The sequence below is a fragment of the Cladophialophora psammophila genome (assembly GCF_000585535.1).
Source record: "Cladophialophora psammophila CBS 110553 chromosome Unknown aczJe-supercont1.3, whole genome shotgun sequence".
NCBI lineage: Eukaryota > Fungi > Ascomycota > Eurotiomycetes > Chaetothyriales > Herpotrichiellaceae > Cladophialophora > Cladophialophora psammophila.
The window spans coordinates 246,091-263,931 of NW_006912924.1; the positions used below are offsets into that span (position 1 = coordinate 246,091).

Here is a 17,841-nt window from a genome sequence, read left to right on the forward strand (position 1 = left end):
CCTCTTTGCATCAGAGATCACTCGTATAGATCACCCTTCGAGGTATGAAATTTTCATCCAATGGTCCTCAACGATCCACCCAACCATGCATCCCACTCTGCGTCGCAACCATGAGCCACAATTCCGGATACGCCACCCGAAAATTTCCTGAGACTGCTTCCGCTAAGAACTGAGGGCGGCACGGGTAGTCCTCTTCCCTATCCACGTCCCCCGTGTCCACACTTCAGCCTACGAACTAGGTAGATGGAACACCGAAGCTCAATGCGAAAAATCCTTTCGCGGTCAAGGTCTAAAGCCCTCCATTCAGACCTGGTCAAAAAGACATTGGCACAATGGAGACTGAGGGCATCTCCGCTTGCTAAATCCAAGGGTCCGTTGCCTGTAACATGCATATTATCCACTCCACTGACTTGCAGGGATATTGCATCTATTGCCTGTCCGAGCGCACCTCGTTGCGTTTCAACTATCTGACCATTCTGCTGCTCCTACTCGCAGCGCACCTAACTAGCAGCGATTTTGATTGGTTGCTCCTTCGTCCACCCTTCTGGCCGGGCTTGACGTCGGAATATTGCGTCCTGTCTTGCCGCTGAACGTGCTCGAGACAAGGATTGGACAACGGTGCTCCTGCCTTTAATGAAAGAGCCATGGACCGAGGATCAGACCATTCCAAGCCTCATGATGCTTGTAGCCAGGAAGATGGCGTCACCTAGCCTGCGTCCTTTGCCACCGATGAGCGATATATGCACAGACCTTTGGAGATGCACTGCCTTTTTACGTGCTGCTAACAAGGATACCGGCGGACGGTCCATACAGCAACCCAATGCCAATGATGACGAGGAGCGCCCGCTGATAAGGCTTTGCTAAATGGGTCAGAGACGAGTGATCAACAAACGGCAAATGCTGAAACCCAAAACCTATCTAGGAAGGCAGAACCAATTGAGGATATCATCATATTGAGACTGTTCATAATCGTCGACGACGGCATGGCTGCTCGTCGGGGCTCGGCATCCGTCGATTCTTGGATAGACCTCGTCCGCATCGGTTGGCACCTGGTACGAGTTTGAGGCATCATAGCAAACCTGCTTTTCATGGGATGTCTCTGTGTCAATGTACTGAGCAGCCTCCAACTCGATGGCCTACATGTGTCTTGAGAGATTCATCCTGATAATTAGCCGTTCGCAAGACCCATCAAGGTAGGCTTATAGCATTTGTCAAACGTGCTAGAGGGGTCGCATTCCTCCGCCGTCGACAACTGAGGCCACAGTGAATGGTTCTTCGCGATTCTCGATTATGGATAAGTTGATCCTGTTGTAGGGCTTTGCGGGTTCATATAAGCTGATTAATGTGTCGGCAAGCCTTCTTCTGGCCTAGGCGGACGAGATTTGTTTTTGTTATTTCGGCTGGCCAGTCAATGCATGTCAGCGACGAACGTGTGGATGAAGCTGTCTCTATTGCATGGGGATGCGCAATCGTAAATACTGGGGATATTAGTCTACAGAGGCAGAGGTCTCCCACGGACATAGGTATCAGGACATCGCTACCTTCTCTGCAGTGTGTCACGGGCTGTCACCTTGGCGAGACCACTCAGAGAACGGTGATGACATCCAAATGTTGAGTACCGCCCGTATTCTTGCGAACTCCCTGTTCCTCGCTGTCTCCCTTGACCGTCGCTCTGCGAACAGCAGCGACAACTTCATCGAACATTGACGCGCAGCTGAAAGCTCCGCTGATGGCCGCTTCTAGGGCGCCCATGGCTCCAATAACCTCTTTTCACGCTACATCGCCGAAAGGATCAATTGGTGGAGCCTAGCTGTCTTCATGTTCTCCTCCTCAGAGGCCCTGTCCAGCTCCTTAAGTCTTAGAAAGGGACCTCGCTGTTGACCCACGAGGGGGAGTTTGTTAGACGAGGCTAGACACGGACCTAGTCGAGGAGGAACAGTTGATTATTCGCAGAGGTACCAATTTTGGCACATTCTAAACAAGCAGTAGGTTACGGAACCCCAGTCTACTAGCAGAAGGAGGCTTCGCCGACTTGTTCCGTCCTCTAGGTTGCCTTTGCAGCAGTGGAGAAAGCCTGGACCCTAGGCTTTCGCAAGAGACAATGTTGGTGGCAACTGTATCCAACCTCCGGGCCCGTCCTAACCTTGGCCTGCCATGAGCGACATATCTCTCACCCAAAGCAGAAATTGAGGAGCCCCGAGATGTGATTGTGTGGAGGGAGTCCACCGCAGCTGATGGGGACTCCCAGGACGTTGGGGAATGGAGAGAGAAATTTTGATCCATCTGCAAGTGATCGATGCACGTCCGTTAATTCTCTCATCGCGGCCACTACGGGCCTCACATTGGAAACTGAGTACAGCAGTAGTCATCCACGTCGATCAATCAGTTGTGCCTTCTTCCTGTCGTTCGATTCTTTAGGTGAACTGTCATATCAGTGTGTCAAACATCGAGGGCCGGTGGCTTGAGGATGCAACGGTGGAGAATCTTGCAGTCGGCAATTCTCATAGCAAAAAGGCTTACCATCGCCCAGCAGACTCGATACGAGAATGCAGGCGTCTCGCTTAAAGGGTGAGAACATCACCACTGGCAGAACTACTTCGATCCCAAGACTTAACCAAAAGGGACCGGGTTTGATGAATTGGGAGGAGACTGGTCAGATAAACTGCGTAACACTGGGTAACACTGGGGAAAACATTGATAACAATGGAGACCTGGCGCAACAGCTTCGAATCAAGTCAAGGGGACGGATCCTTGCCGTCTTCTCAAGGATGCCACATTTTGAAATCCCTTGCAACTTGCACGTGAAAGTCAGTCGAGATATGCAGGTCAACGAGTTAATGTGGGAAGCAAGGAAGGCAAGATATCAGTCGTTGTTGTTGTTGTGTGTCAGCAAACGTTGGAGGCCGAACATGTGACATTCAAAACATTGGGCAAGTTTCCCCACCCGAAGATTTACCGCAGGCGGCTTGGCACCCCATGCGCCCACTGCAATGTGCTGTACTGGGTACCACGCCTGCACAAGGACCAGCACACTGCGGGTGAGACAGTGCAGTGTCGTATCTGTTTGATGAGTGGCCGAGACATTTTGCGACAAGCCACATGCAAAACCATTGTCGGCGGAGTTTATTATTAACCACAGGTGTGACTTGAATACATTAATCGTGATTTTCAGCCTAAAATCCAGATGTCGACGGAGGTTGTGACAGAGCCGGCCACCAGTGCTGGTGCTGCTGCAGGGCCTCCTGCCAGGAAGGTTGTCTATTGCGGAGGTGGGCGGTCCTTGCACTCCGGACAGACCCAAATGGATTGAGAAGTGATGCTGATGCTGAGACTTGGACATCTACAGTTTGCTCTCTGCCACCCGAGGTACGTCTTACATCTCCAAAGGCAAAAACTTCAAATGATACCACTGGAGGAGAACTGACTCGAGTTTGAACACATCAGTATTGCGAATTCGGCGGGACGGTCAAGAAATGTGAAGAATGGCTCCAGAAGAACCACCCTGACATGCACCAGAGGTTGTACTCGGAAGGTTTGCAGCACTGTCCTCTCTTTCTGTCTAGCGGTCTAACACGAACCCTGCTATAGAAGCATTGAATGCCAATCTATCAGCCCTCTCTGTCGATGCCCAAAAACGAGCAGAGAAAGACGCTGCCAAAAAGACTGCCAAAGCCGCGGCGGCAGAACAGCGCGAGGCGGAACGGAAAGCAGAAGCCATTGTCCTCATAAAGCGCGTCGAACGAAACAAGCGGAAGTACGTCACTGTTGTTTCGGGCCTGGAGGAGCACGGACTGGATTTGAAAAAGGTGGCCAAAGAGCTGGGCAAAAAATTCGCAACGGGAAGCAGTGTCACCAAGACGGCTGCGGGAGGCGAGGAGATTACTGTGCAAGGCGATGTGAGTGATGATTTGTACGACTGGCTGGTAGAGAAATATCCAGAGATACCAGAGGACAATTTGGATATGAAGGATGATACAAAGAAGAAAGCTTGAGGGAGCAAACGGTCGGAGGTAGGGCTGTGTGAGGAGGCAATTATTTGGTCGAAAACGCGCTCTGCTTACAGGGGCGGGCAACATGTGCTGAGATTCAAAAAAGACAATGATCTTGATATGCATGAAGATGTGACCTGGGACGGTGAGCTGAAACTGCTTAACAGGGAATCAGCAATATCAAGCTGAATGGGAGAACCTCTTGACACTCTCTCGAACCAAGAAGCCCATTGAGGCGCAATGGGAGGACACGAGGGTCACTTAGCGCCAAACAGTTCAGCATGCTTCACTTAGACCATTGATAGCGGCGTATCTCTGTCGTCGTTGAAAGCGAGACTTCTCAGAGCAACATCATCTCAACAGCCTTTTCCTCTGAGCTGTCCACCGTGTTTCATGATCACAAATCCCGTCTGTGCCTCGCATATCAAACATGTCTGGCCGCGAGCGTACATCCTCAAACAGCTCATCAGACTGGGTGTCCTGCAGCAGCAGCAGCAGCAGCAGCTCTTCTCACATTGTCAGCGACGGGGTCACTCCGAGTGCTGGATTGCTGTCGACACTGAAACGGAATTGGCAGTTGACGTCATGGTCACGCTTGCGCCCACGATTGAAGGAGCCTGAGGGCAGTGGCCCCAACGACGCTGCTTCTGGGCTTGCCCATTTCGCTACTAAGAGGTAGGTACTCGTATTATATCAGCTGAAACCGAGACACCAGAGCCTAACGGGTCTTCTCCTAGCGGGGGTGCCTTGGTGCCTCGCCCTCAATCGCCAGACAATCTGTCCCTGAGCAGCCACTTGAGTAGCGCATCCTGGGCTCGCTCACTATTCGCCCCCCATTTCAGTCGGCGCCGTCAACAACGCGAACCTCCATTGTCATTAGCACCAGACAGACCGCGCAAATTCCAACATGGCGACGACAGCGAGATATCCAAGGTCTACCTCTTGCCTTCTGACACGCTGACCTCGACTCTTCGGCTGCCCTCAATCGCTCATGTCTGGTCCGAGCTGACTAGGATGGATCCTAATAACCCGACTCTGAGTCCCAATCTCGCAGACCTGCTCACCGGTCTCTCGAGCCCAGAAGATGCAAGCCGCAAGATGGCGGCTTTTAAGCTGCAGTCTCTCATTAACGACCCTTCCTTTGCGGAACAGTTCGTGCTTGCTGGCGGACTGTCTCGACTACGCACACTCGTCCTCGAGAGCAGTGGAAATACCCTCGCATACAGTCTTGCCAGCTTTTCCAGGCTATTAGAGGTGGACCAAGGATGGGAGGCTGTCACCGACCAGGTTGTCCAAAAGGCAAGGTTCCACTCATCGAGGTTATCACCAGAGAAGAGCGCCACTGACTGACATTGCTTTCTACGTACAGGTGGTGGAACTGGTCGTCTGCCAGCCTCTGGTCAATATCCTTCGAGGCGCAATGGCTATTCTTGTCTCAATTGTTTCCCGGCCGTACCATGCCGATCGATCCTCCCAAATCAACACCAATAACAATGCCGGCGGGTTCCAAGCCCTGAAACCAGCCCTTGCTGTTTATCCGCAATTCCTCGAAATGCTGGTGACAAGATTATCTTCTGCAGACCATGCTCTGTGTGCCAATGCCCTTCAATTGATCAATTCCCTAATGCGCGACGCAATCACAAATGACAACGAAACCGAATGGCCGAAATTTATAAAGCGGATACAAGATCTTGGAGTCATCAAGGCAGTGTATGTGCTGATGCAGAGCTCTGCCCTGCAAGACCTGGCGCATCCTTTACTCGAGTTCCAAGCATTGACAAAAATATTGCTAAGGAGATGGAGAGATGTACCGGTGGACCTGGTTAAACCCGAACACAGACGGACCATTAAAGCAGTCCATCTCTCGAGCAATCCGGAAAAACAACCCGAATACGAAATTCGAAACGGGGAATCAAAGGCAAAGCACAATCCGCACAAGTGGAGACGAATTGGGTTCACCAACGAGAATCCGGAGCCAGATTTCGTGGATATGGGCTTTCTAGGAATGATGGATCTTTCCGATTATGTCCGTAAATACCAAGATGAATTCCAGAATGTTCTTCTGGAACAATCAGTGATGCCAGAACAGCAAAGGTGTCCACTGGCCCGGGCAAGTTTGACGTTGACCGCAATTCTCTTTGAGCATTTCGAAGTAGACAAGATGGATCTGGAGGATTCTAAAAGCTACCTGGCATTGGAGAGCCGGACTAATTTTGACAAAGTCTTCAAACCTCTATTGCTGCACTGGAGCCGTCTACATGTTGCTGGATTACATGCGTTCTTCAGGTTATGGAAGGCAACGGGCGCCGAAGTCGACGATTTCCCCAAGATTGTCGAGCTTGTCCGGATCTTGGTGGAGAGCGTCGTTGGCGGAGCCGAACGCACCAAGGGGATTGAAGATATCGAGAAAGAGATGGCTGCCTTCGAATACGGCAAACTTCGTGAGCTCCAGATGGAACTCCTAGAACTGACATATGAAGACGTCTGGGGGCAGCATCTCCGTGGAGTGAAGGAAGAGTTGCAGAGCGAAGCTTTGCAATTCGTCAAGGAACAGAGGATTCGGTGCCTGCTGGCTGGAGCGTGGTTCCCCAACGGAACGTATACCGATCAAGAAGGCGGAGGCCCTGTAACGGAGGATAGTTTGGTTCAAAACGCGGCGCATGGCTATCGTTTCATCAGACTTTCTGAGAACCGAAAATACTTGCATTGGGGTGACTTTGAGGAAAAGGAGGAGCAATCACCGGCCACTACGAGTCTTCGGGATAAAATCGATCTATCGATTGTATCGTCTGTGGTTTCCAATGTAACGGCCAACGACAGGTCATCAATTGGCTCGGATTCGACATTGAAGGAATTGACACATGACCGCTTCACCACAAACAAGATCACGATTCATGGCTACCTGCCAAAATCCCGTGGCGGCCGAGAAGGGCATTCGAGAACTTCCTCAAAGACGTCTTCGGCCCGTAGTGCGTCCAAAGAATCGGTTCTTCTTACGTTCCACCCAAACAGTCACAGCCTTGCTTCGGAATGGCTCGACGGACTTCTGATGCTCCTGGACCAACAACCGATCACCGCCGAGACGAACAGACTGATACACATGATCAGTGACTATGGCCTCAAAGTCCGGCTCCTGAACGTGCGATTCAATGACGAGGATGGAATTGTGGAGGGTATGGATGGAATCGACGGTCCTGAGATTCCAAGCCGGGAAGGTTTGGATGATGACTACTATTATGAGATATGATGTCGAGGAGGTTTCGAGGCGAGCAACGAAGCAGGCGACCAGGACGAACCCCCTCTTCAGACTTCTCCTTTGGATACAGTGGGATCACAGTGCTTGATGCTAGTTCGAAGAAAACAGCAAGGCTATGTTTGGGCTAGCGCTGGAGTCTGCAGGTGCCCAAACAGGAGGTGGGACGGAGTTTTGAATGCGATTTCCGTCGTTGAGATACCCTGATATCGGAGCTACGCAGGCGCTCGGTTGGTTGGCGTCCAATTCGAATCCATTGAGATATCAAAAGGTTGTATCGCATGGCCACGCTCAACTACAAGGTGTCAGCTGGAGGCACAACGTCTGTTAAGGAACTTGTTCAGACTGGGTTGAGCCTCGGGGCCACCGAGGAAAGGCCCTTCTTTGTGTTTGAGATTTCGACAAGCCAAAGACTTACCGCTTCTCTATTGACGATAAGTCATGCGACCGTTTGCCATCACAATCTTCCACGAGCTCTTCGAGCAAATCTCGGCTTAAGTGGTCGACGTACACGTGCTGATGCTGGTGCCGCGATTGGTGACCGTTCCGATGGGTAACAGAAAACGGCAAATGAACAGAGAGGGATGATTTTCGCACTGCATTTGCCATTCCCGAGCCCGCCAGCACCACAGCAGGTCACGCTCGCCACGCCCAGCGTAGCTTCCTGGCGCAGGATCTAGCCGATTACAGGGCTGTTTAACCAAGACCTTAACTGTCTTTTGCAGTGCTTGAGGCTCACTGCAGAGACCCTAGGCCGCACCGGGCCTAAACCCAGCGCCCAGAACCCTCGACGCCAGTGGCACCCCGCCATTGCCCCGCGGCTGGCGAGATGACCGAATCACCGCAAGCAGCCTGCGCCTCTGGTGCCTCGGTCAGGCTTGGAGGCGTCGTCTTTTTCGAACCAGATCTACCACACCCAAGCTTGACCCAAGCCACCAACAACCAGTGCCATCCTTCGCCATGGCTGCTGCTCAGGTCGTTGCTGTCATCAGCCTTAGCAACTCGGATTGGTTGCACAATAGCAATTCGATGCAGCGTTACAGCAAAGCTCGCCCGTCGTGTGCTTTGTGTGCTTGTCGCGTGTCTTCCAATGGTCGAGGGGGCATGCCCATCCGATTAGGTCTGGCTGATCGTTACTCTGGCTGTCTCCTGCGATCCATACAGCGCCCACCCAGCTTGAGCTAAACAATCTAGCTTTGATGTCAACTCGGTGACGGCAAAGGATCGTTCCCTCGTGCGCATCCAGGGAAATGGCTTGCCAATCGACTGCCAGAGATATGGAGCAAGGGCCCACGTCCACTCCGAGCTCATGGAATTTTCTTCGGATTGATAAAGCTGCTGCGATCCCTGCTTCTCTACCTTGGCCCTTCTCTTGTCGCCCTCCACCTGTTTTCCGTGTGACAGGAGAGAGAAAAAAAGAAGAAGGAAACAACCCGTCGGGAGAAAGAGCGAAAGAATATCTTCTTCCTCAGGTTGCGAGCCTTTCGATAGGTGCAAACACCTGCGACTTTTCCATACCCGACATTACCGCATTGCGAGCATACACCCCCCATACACTAAGAGCTAGCAATCATGTCTGCAGATTATCCGACAAAAGAGGTGGTTGAAGCCCAAGCCGACCCAAAAGATGGCCATCACCACCACCACTCTCTCAGCGAGAGAGTGCGTCACAGCATCTCCGTCCAGTCCCTCGATGAGACTACTGTTGAAGGCCAAATCTTCTCCATGAACGACGTCGATCCCGTCCTCGACAAGAAAATGCGCCTCGTTAACAATGTTGGTGATCCCTAAAACATGCCAGACACCTCTCAGCTGCAAGAGCGAGAAAATACTTTAAGAGGTAGCGTCTGCTGACCAAAGATTGCATAGGCCATCGATGAAATCGGCTGGACCAACATGCATTTGAAACTTTTCTTCCTCAATGGCTTTGGTTATGCGGCCGACTCTTTGATTTTGCTATTGCAATCAGTTACTGCCGGTCAAGCCGCACTCGAATTCAACCCGTCTTTCAGCAATGGTCTCACCGTGGCTGCCTACTGCGGCATGTTGATCGGAGCCTTGTTCTGGGGATTGAGTAGGTTCCGCCGACAGTTTAGAGACGAGGCCGTGTTACTGACAAGTTCTAAGGTGCCGATGTGATCGGTCGTCGCTTTGCTTTCAACGTCTCCCTGTTCAGCTGCTCGATCTTTGCCATCGTGGCAGGAGCCTCGCCTAATTGGTATGCTCTGGGCGCTTTTACGGCGTTGGCAGCTTTTGGCTCTGGAGGCAACTTGATTCTGGACACCACCGTGTTCCTAGAATACCTTCCAGGCAATATGCAGTGGCTTTTAACACTCATGGCGTGCTGGTGGGGTTTGGCACCCGTTGTCGCGGCTGCATTTGCATGGCCTTTCTTGTCAATATCTAAATACAATTGCACAAGCCACGCGACCTGTACTTATGACAACAACATGGTAACATCCCATCCCTAACCCAAACCCTAATTTTGACTACCAGCCAAAAATATTTGTGGAGTAATCAACCACTGCTAACAGCTCGCCAATAGGGCTGGCGCTATGTCTGGTACTCCAACGGAGCATTGGTCTTCGTCCTCAGTATCCTGCGGGTGACGGTCATCCGGCTCAAGGAGACGCCAAAGTACCTCCTGGCGAAAGGGCAAGATCAAGAAGTTGTCAACACTTTCCATTCGATTGCTGCCAAATACAATCGACCATGCTCTCTTACCATTGAGCAGCTCGAGGCATGTGGTCCAATCAAATCTACTTACGGAAAATCGCGATATGGATTTTCGGAGTTCGTGGCTCATCTGCGAGGTCTTTTCGAGACAAAGAAACTGGGGATTTCTACTGGCTTGATTTGGCTGTCTTGGACTTTGATCGGTACGTGGAGAAGAGTCAGTGTCGGTCTAGGGAGGGGGCGAGACTAACAGTACTGTACCTAGGTCTCGCATATCCTCTGTTCTACGTGTTCTTGCCCCAGTTTCTCGCGAGTCGCGGGGCTCAGACAGGACAAAGCGGCGCGTATTACACCTGGCGAAACTACATGATCACGAATACGGTTGGCATTTTCGGCCCCGTCCTCGCAGGGTTCATGTGCAACTGGAAGTTACTGGGACGGAGATATACTATGGTGATCGGCGCTCTGATCTCCATGGCCTTCTTCTTTGCCTACACTGCAGTGCGCACCCCTGCTCAGAATCTTGGGTTTACCTGTGCCATTTACTTCTTTGTCAACGTGTACTATGGCACCCTTTACGCATATACTCCTGAGGTAAGCCCTGCAGGGCCCAGGCTGAATATCTCAAGACGAGAGACCGACTAACGACCTGTTTAGAGTTTGCCATCTGCCCATAGAGCCACAGGAAACGGTATTGCAGTCGGCTGCAATCGGGTCATGGGTCTAGTGAGTGCATTTGTGGCGGCCTATTCCAACACCGCCACAAGTGCACCTATCTATATCTGTGCAACCCTCTACATTGCCATGGTAAGTGGATGTCGTGTCAAGAGGCCACAAGTCACCTGAGGTACTGACAAGTGGTGCAGGCTCTCGTGGCTGTTGTCATGCCTTTCGAGCCTTACGGAAAGAGGTCAATGTAGAGAGCAAGATACGATAAGTGCCGTAGAGACACGGTCAATATACATGATTTATGATACCCTCGCCACCATCGCTTAACTACAGATCGAAAATATATTGCTTCCATACCTTTTCAAAGCATAGGACTTGTCCGCGGGGACTCGGTTTCAATGCCACGAGTTATGGCATGGAAATTGGCCGCCTTGAGGGCCACTTTATCTTACTGTCTGGCCACCTGTTGGACTGGTTGACTGATCGACTGATCGACTGATCGACTGATCCGGGGTCTTGTACATACCTTCCTGAAGCGGTTTAAAGTACGCATGAAGATCCCACTTGGTAGCATCAGCGCCATTGACGTCGCTTCAACCTATCAACTCTGGAGTCTCTGATCTTCTCTTCCTCCCTCCTATCTCTATCCAGCCACGCGCAGCTCCAAGCACTCTTCCTGCCAGAGCTGGGCCGATTTGCCTTTCGCTCTTGACACTTTCCCTGAATCTCTACGTGCTGATTGATGCAATCTCAGCTTGGCGACCTGAAGCAATGCCACCTGTGCGCCGGGATTGCTTATCCAACCCCGGCTTTTTGCTTCATTTCTGATGCAACATCTGTTGAGTCCCTCCTCTGTGCCCTATCAATGGTATCGCAACCTCATAGCCGGGATTGTCTCGGTGGAAATCCCGTTGGAGATAACCTCTCCTTCTGTCATTGATGCTAAAAGGTTCGTGGTTTCTTTTTGTCCGATGTCTCGTCTTTGCAGACTCCGTTATACCTCTGTGCTTTTCTCTGTGCGGGTTACACGACGGTGCGGTGTATCGTGTAACAGATTCGACGCTTGCCCCTTCGATTTTGTTGGTGTTATCTTGCTTTCCCCTCTCACCTCGACCGGATTCTTTATCACCCAGATTGAGGCACGCGACGTCCGTGCACGACCACGATGGGCGACATCGAAGCCAACGAGAAGTCCATCGCCGTCCACAGTCTTCCTGGTGGCCGTTCTGTCTCACCCGTGAATATAGAGGAGCGACGAGCTTCGGTAACTTCTACCTCAGCTGCGAAGCGGATCCTCGAGCACAGCAACGATGCCGATGAGGCCATGAAGGCATTCGCCTCGGGCGAAGTCGTCGAGATCGACGAAGCCACCAACAAGCGTCTTCTGCGCATAATTGACTGGCATCTCATGCCGCTGCTCTGCGTCATCTATGGGCTGAACTACCTCGACAAGACGACCTTGTCGTATGCCAGCATCATGGGCATCAAGACCGACATCAATCTCGTGGGTGATGACTACCAGTGGCTCTCTAGCATGTTCTACTTTGGGTATCTGGCCTGGGAGTATCCCACAAATCGACTGCTGCAGAGACTCCCGCTTGCCAAATATTCTGCCTTCTGCGTCGTCGCTTGGGGCACAGTGCTGGCCCTATTTGCAACAGTCTCCAACTTTGGCGGCGCTGTTGCTATTCGATGTATGTGTGTGCTTTCTTCTATTTCCCATTTCTCGCCCCTAGACGACCCCGTTGACTCCATACGTGGATCCACCTAACGCAACTTAGTCTTTCTGGGAGTTATGGAATCTGCCGTCACGCCAGGTTTCGCCCTGTTCACTTCCCAATGGTACACGAAGCGCGAGCAAGGTACCCGCACGGGCTTCTGGTTCTCCTTCAACGGCTTCGGCCAGATCTTCGGCGGTCTCGTCGCGTATGGGATCGCCGTCGGCGCTCGCAAGCACGGTACGGCCATCGCACCCTGGAAAATTGTGTTCCTGGTCAATGGCTGCCTGACCGCTGTGTTGGGAATTGTGTTTTTCTTCGTCATGCCCGACAACCAGCTCAATGCGCGGTGGTTGAAGCCTCGCGATCGGGTGCTGGCCGTCGAAAGGGTGAGAGTCAACCAGCAGGGTATCGGCAACAAGCACTTTAAATGGTATCAGTTGCAGGAAGCCTTGCTGGACCCACTGACCTGGGCGTTCACCTTCTACGCCCTTACAGCGGATATTCCAAACGGAGGCATCAGCAACTTCTTCTCACAGTTGGTGAGTCTGGCCTCTCTTCTCTGGTCTCTCCCGTCTGCCGTTTTGCACCGGAAACCCTTGGTTGCGCTTGTTCTGATTGTACTTATTTAGATCGTATCCTTCGGTTATACGCCCGAGCAGTCTCTCCTCTACGGCACGCCTGGCGGCGCCGTTGAAGTTGTTTCTCTGATGTTCTGTGGCTGGCTTGGCGATCGCATCGGCCAACGAATCCTCGTCTCAATGGGTGGCTTGACGGTTGCACTGGTTGGCATGATTCTCATTGTCGCCCTACCCCTCAGCAACAACGCGGGGCGGCTTGCGGGCTACTATCTAACTCAAGCATCTCCAACTCCCTTTGTGGCTTTGCTCTCCCTGATCTCCACCAACGTCGCCGGCTACACCAAGAAAACGACAGTGGCCGCACTATATCTCATTGGGTATTGTGTGGGTAACATCATAGGGCCCCAGACATTTAGACCATCCGACGCTCCTGAATATAGGCCTGCAGAGATCACCATCATTGTTTGCTGGGGCACGTGCCTCCTTGATCTCGCTTTCATTTGGTGGTATTGCAGGAGGATGAACAAGCAGAAAGAGAAGCAGAGGTCCGAGCCTGGATATGTCAAGCTGGAGAATCAGGAGTGAGTCTGATCCGATCCTTTTATTCCTTTGGCCATTTGCGCCCGGTGGAAGGAGGCGTTGAGATTGAGAGAGAGAGAGGAGCGGCAGCGAGGTCAGGCGCGATGAACATGTCTTCATTGGCTTGCCGGTCTGCCTTCCTCCTCTGAGATGCAACTAAACTCCTTTTCCTCACCTCCAATCGTTATCAATGCTGTCTGAGTATCCAATGGCTGACACTCACATATCTGTGCAGGTGGCTTGATCTAACCGACAAGGAGAACCCCGAGTTCACGTACAGCCTCTAAATCAGATTCCGTGGACCCGGCTGGAAATCAATGAGGACATTCACCGTCGCAGGGTGGGGAGTCGTGGTGACGGCGACTGCGGATGATCTCGTTGTTGCCCGCCCGCCTCTGTCCAGGATATATGCTACTGGAAACGCCTTTAGAGACTCTGTAAGAAGGGCGAGAGGAGTGAAGTTGGCATTGCATGCCATGCCAATGGGGTAAATAGAAGGACCGTGACTGGGACCCTTTGAGATGCGTCTGGGGCTGACTGAGTGCTTGCTTGATATATCTATTCATACCGACAGACAGAGACAGTGCCAGCGGGAGAGAGACATGAATGCGAAGCTCTTGTTGTCCGTCCTGCTGGAGTTAGCAACCTTGATCAAGACCCATGTCAATGATATTCATACGTATGGTGGCCTCAGAGGCTCGACTCTTCCAGTCTCTCCCCCTTTTCCCCCCCCCTTTGATTCCTCGTTTATCCCCCTCAGCCTCGTCCGCCCGCAAGACCCCGGCACGGGAGAAAGGATGCTTATACTCGTCCTCGCCCTCGCCCTCGGCCACCATCCTTTCATCATGTATACACTCTGCTCTCTCCCGTCCTTTCAATCTTTTCCTCACTCTCTTTTTCTCTCTTCCACGCTTTGTGCATGTGTCCCTCTCTCCCACGCACGCGCCGAAACCGGAGTCCCAATTGCATCAAATTAGATCCGGCCTGTGCCAGCCATTGAATCTGATATCGACTAGCGTAGCCCCCCCCCCTCTCTCACCTCTATATTGTTTTTCGCATTTGCCTCTGATTGCGTCATCGAGGACAGCCTGTGTCATCACACCTGTGCCACTGTATGGGTTGTCCATGTACGAGAGCCTGTCATCCCCGTGTCCCGAGTCGTTCGGGTGCCCGGTGGAAAAGAGGGTCATGCATATGCCGGCATCAATGGCAAATGATGGCCAATGTGCCACTGGAGTAGCAACCCCCCCCCCCCCCCCGACCACGTCTCCAGCGCACGCTTACCCTGACCAAACCAACCAGACTCTCTATATACTTGTGTTTGTCGATCGTTACACTCCAGCCTGCGCATCGATGTCCTGGGGAAGAGGCACGGAGCGGTGGGACATGGTTTCTTTCTTTCCCATCGTCCGAGGGCCCCTGTGCCGGATGCGAACACGAGTTCTAGACACATGCATATTACAGCACAACAACGCACCATGCGTCCCCTCGGTCGTCGTGAGATGGGGCACAGGTGTCTGATCTAATTAACCTCGTGAAGGGACACAGCGGTTGCTCAAATCACACCATGGGTTGTACGAAAGCATCTGGTGTGGGGAGCGTGTTTTCCGTAGGGTCGGGAGCGGATGCGTTTTCCCATGCCCTCTGGCGGGGTGTCACGGCCGTGATCGTGGCTGAGGATGTGGTGTCGTAGTGTGTGTTTTGGTTTGTAGTGTATTATATTCCACGAATCTGTCAAAAACACCCATACGCAAATCAGAGGCGGCCCAATCAACCGCTTTATACTCACTTATATCCGACGACTCCCCCTCCGCCAAAACTCACACCAACACACACACAGAGAGGGCATAGGATGACGGGACGGATGGTAAATGGTGGTCCAAAGAGCAATGCCTCCTCTCCTTCCAGTACATCGCGATTTCGTCCATTATTTTCTACCATTTTTTCCCCCCTTTCATTCCGCCGTGCCAAAGTGAGACGTCAACATAAACCCGCCTCGCCCTCACAAATCCTTCTTCCTCCACATCCCGATGCGCTCCTGCACATCTTCGTCCTCCCAGTCTTCCACGGACATGTACTTTCGGAGGAGCGGCTTCTTGCCCATCCACAGGGCCACGTAGGCGCAAAGGCACTGGAACAGCCAAGGGATCCACCACCGGAGGGGCCCGAGGAACCAGAGGTTCGGCAACATGATCAACGCAGTTGCGGAGACGTGCCTGATTTGCGATTTGCTTAGAGATATGCAACCATAGTGAGAAGCGACGGGGGAAAGAGAGGTCAGAGTTAGTAAAGGTAGGACGGACTAAACGAATCCGAGGCGAAAATATATGTGCGTGGGGTGACAAGGAAACATGACGGAAAATAGGAGATGGTAAACTTGAAGATGGAGAGGGGGGGGGGGAGAACATACTGCATCAGCATTACCTGCAACAGACTCAACCGCTCCTTGCCTTCGCTAACGTCACTAACGTACATCAACAGGTTCTGGAAAAAGATCCGATCCATCTTGTCGTCCATGTCGCTGGGATTCGGATGTGCCCAGAGCAGGATCGTACTGTCCTCCTTCGCCGTGGGCGACGGCCAGAAGCGGTGAGGCATCCAGGGCGGGATGTGGTGGGGTTTGGAAGGCGGCGTGTTCTGGGCCGTGTGGATGGTGTCGATGCGGGAATAGCTCGTCGTCGTGCCGACTTCGCCGGAGAGGACGGCGAAGGATTCAGATTGTTGGAAGTGAAGGTGCAGAGGTTGTGACTAGGACAACCCCCGGCAAACGGGGGGGCGGGAACATCAGCATGGTATCCTGTGTATCTATCCTGGGAGTCCTTCATGGTGTGGACACACGGTCCACCAAAGAAAACCAGAGGACGTGGGACGACAAACCTGAGAATGGCCTTTCCCTTTCTTACATTGCGGATGATCATGTTTGTAGGTCGCCCGCATCAACACGCTGTAGAGAACAGTCGTCAGTAAGTGAATGGGTTCCAACATCGTCTGTGAGGCTCGAAAACGTGACGGATTAGATGGATCCATCAGAAGTCGAAACTCGAGGGTGTATTCCCAGCCTTGCGGCAACTACCTCAACCTCCCTAAGCCATGTAACTAGGTAGGTATGCAGGTAGGTAGGGTACGCAGGCGGATCCAGAGTCTGGGAATGGAGGCCGGTCCGAGTCCCTGCGACCCGGTCCGGTCCGCATTGAACATGAAGAACGAATAAATCAAAAACGAGTCAAGGAAAAGGGAAGTAGACTGACGAAGCATTCCTGGACGGCTTTGGCTGGAGAAACTCGAGCACAAAGGACCCATCGTACAGCGAGTATGGGCCTGCAATAACCGGTTCTTCTTCTTCTGCTGCTGCTGCTGCTGCTGCCGCGCGGGAACTGCCTGCCGTTGGTCGGATTGACATTGTTGTCCTTCTTCCCTTTTCTCCTCCTCCTTCCGCTCCGTTGTTCTTTCCTTCCCCTTTTTGCTTCCGGTCGGACTGGACTGGATTAATCAGGGGCGAGTGCTCTTTCGAATTTTGGCAACAAGGCAATGGAAGATTTTTGCGCGACGACGACGACGACGACGACGACGACGAGGGCAAAGGTAAATAGTAAGTACAAAAACAAAAACAAAGAAGGAGGATAACGCGCGGGTTAGATAATATTATATAGGTTTCCGAGCCTTTCGAAGATCCTACATATGTGCCTCGTAGGCCTGGCTCAACTGTGACGCTCGCCAAACGAAAGATTCAGGTCTCGAAGGGGCCTAGTCAACTAAAGTGTGCCGTTTGGATTATTGCCGATTAGTCCAGATCGATCCAACGTTGCGTTGGGGGCCAAATTGATGATGGCTGACAAACAACATTCGCCAGCGAGTGAGTGCGTCGGTGGATAGGGTAGGATTCAAAGTTTGTCGTCGAGCAAAGGTCATGCCTGTGTACATAAAGTAAAGGCGCAAGGCGGGGATCTTGCCCACTTCTCTTCGACGATGGAATTCGATTAGAGAATACTCCCAAAGGGAGGATCGATATGAGAAACCGAAAGGTGGCTCAGGCTAGCGGCGCCACGAAGGAATACGGTCCCGGAATTCCTGAGTCGGACAACGAATAGGAAATTGTCCACTTCCATCGTGGCAGGACCATGTCAACTCTTTATTATACTTGTTACCTACAACTAAGCAAGGTCGGGTCGTAAAAATTAGCTAATGACATAAAGAAATACTTCTCCAGAGATATCGCCAAAACCACATGCCTTTAGACAGGTAGCAGAACCTCCACCAAAGTCCACAATCTTCTCGTGCAAGGATAAGAGCTAGGAGAAATTCAGCAATAAACTTCTCATGCCATCGATAATCCTTGTGACCTCCTCTTCGGAAAGCATGTCTTCTGGTGCGAAGAT

The 17,841-nt window shown here is 52.1% G+C and overlaps 5 protein-coding genes across 5 annotated transcripts; 4 read left to right on the forward strand and 1 right to left on the reverse strand.

Moving 5' to 3' along the window:
- Positions 1-3,507: 3,507 nt before the first annotated feature.
- A1O5_02282 (uncharacterized protein) lies at positions 3,508-3,992 on the forward strand (the record flags this gene model as incomplete). Its single annotated transcript, XM_007742898.1, has 2 exons — positions 3,508-3,532; positions 3,589-3,992. 2 exons carry the CDS (start codon positions 3,508-3,510, stop codon positions 3,990-3,992), a joined length of 429 nt encoding a protein of 142 aa, XP_007741088.1.
- Positions 3,993-4,419: 427 nt separating this feature from the next.
- Positions 4,420-7,236, forward strand: A1O5_02283 (uncharacterized protein; the record flags this gene model as incomplete). Its single annotated transcript, XM_007742899.1, has 3 exons — positions 4,420-4,664; positions 4,727-5,276; positions 5,359-7,236. The coding sequence occupies 3 exons, from the start codon at positions 4,420-4,422 to the stop codon at positions 7,234-7,236; spliced, it is 2,673 nt and encodes an 890-aa protein (XP_007741089.1).
- A 1,578-nt stretch (positions 7,237-8,814) lies between these two features.
- On the forward strand, positions 8,815-10,764 carry A1O5_02284 (uncharacterized protein; the record flags this gene model as incomplete). The annotated part of the gene is made up of 6 exons (XM_007742900.1): positions 8,815-9,018; positions 9,112-9,316; positions 9,370-9,695; positions 9,788-10,121; positions 10,184-10,512; positions 10,576-10,764. The coding sequence occupies 6 exons, from the start codon at positions 8,815-8,817 to the stop codon at positions 10,762-10,764; spliced, it is 1,587 nt and encodes a 528-aa protein (XP_007741090.1).
- A 988-nt stretch (positions 10,765-11,752) lies between these two features.
- Positions 11,753-13,471, forward strand: A1O5_02285 (uncharacterized protein; the record flags this gene model as incomplete). Its single annotated transcript, XM_007742901.1, has 3 exons — positions 11,753-12,281; positions 12,369-12,847; positions 12,938-13,471. The coding sequence occupies 3 exons, from the start codon at positions 11,753-11,755 to the stop codon at positions 13,469-13,471; spliced, it is 1,542 nt and encodes a 513-aa protein (XP_007741091.1).
- Positions 13,472-15,467: 1,996 nt separating this feature from the next.
- On the reverse strand, positions 15,468-15,982 carry A1O5_02286 (uncharacterized protein; the record flags this gene model as incomplete). Its single annotated transcript, XM_007742902.1, has 2 exons — positions 15,468-15,681; positions 15,876-15,982. 2 exons carry the CDS (start codon positions 15,980-15,982, stop codon positions 15,468-15,470), a joined length of 321 nt encoding a protein of 106 aa, XP_007741092.1.
- Positions 15,983-17,841: the final 1,859 nt, after the last annotated feature.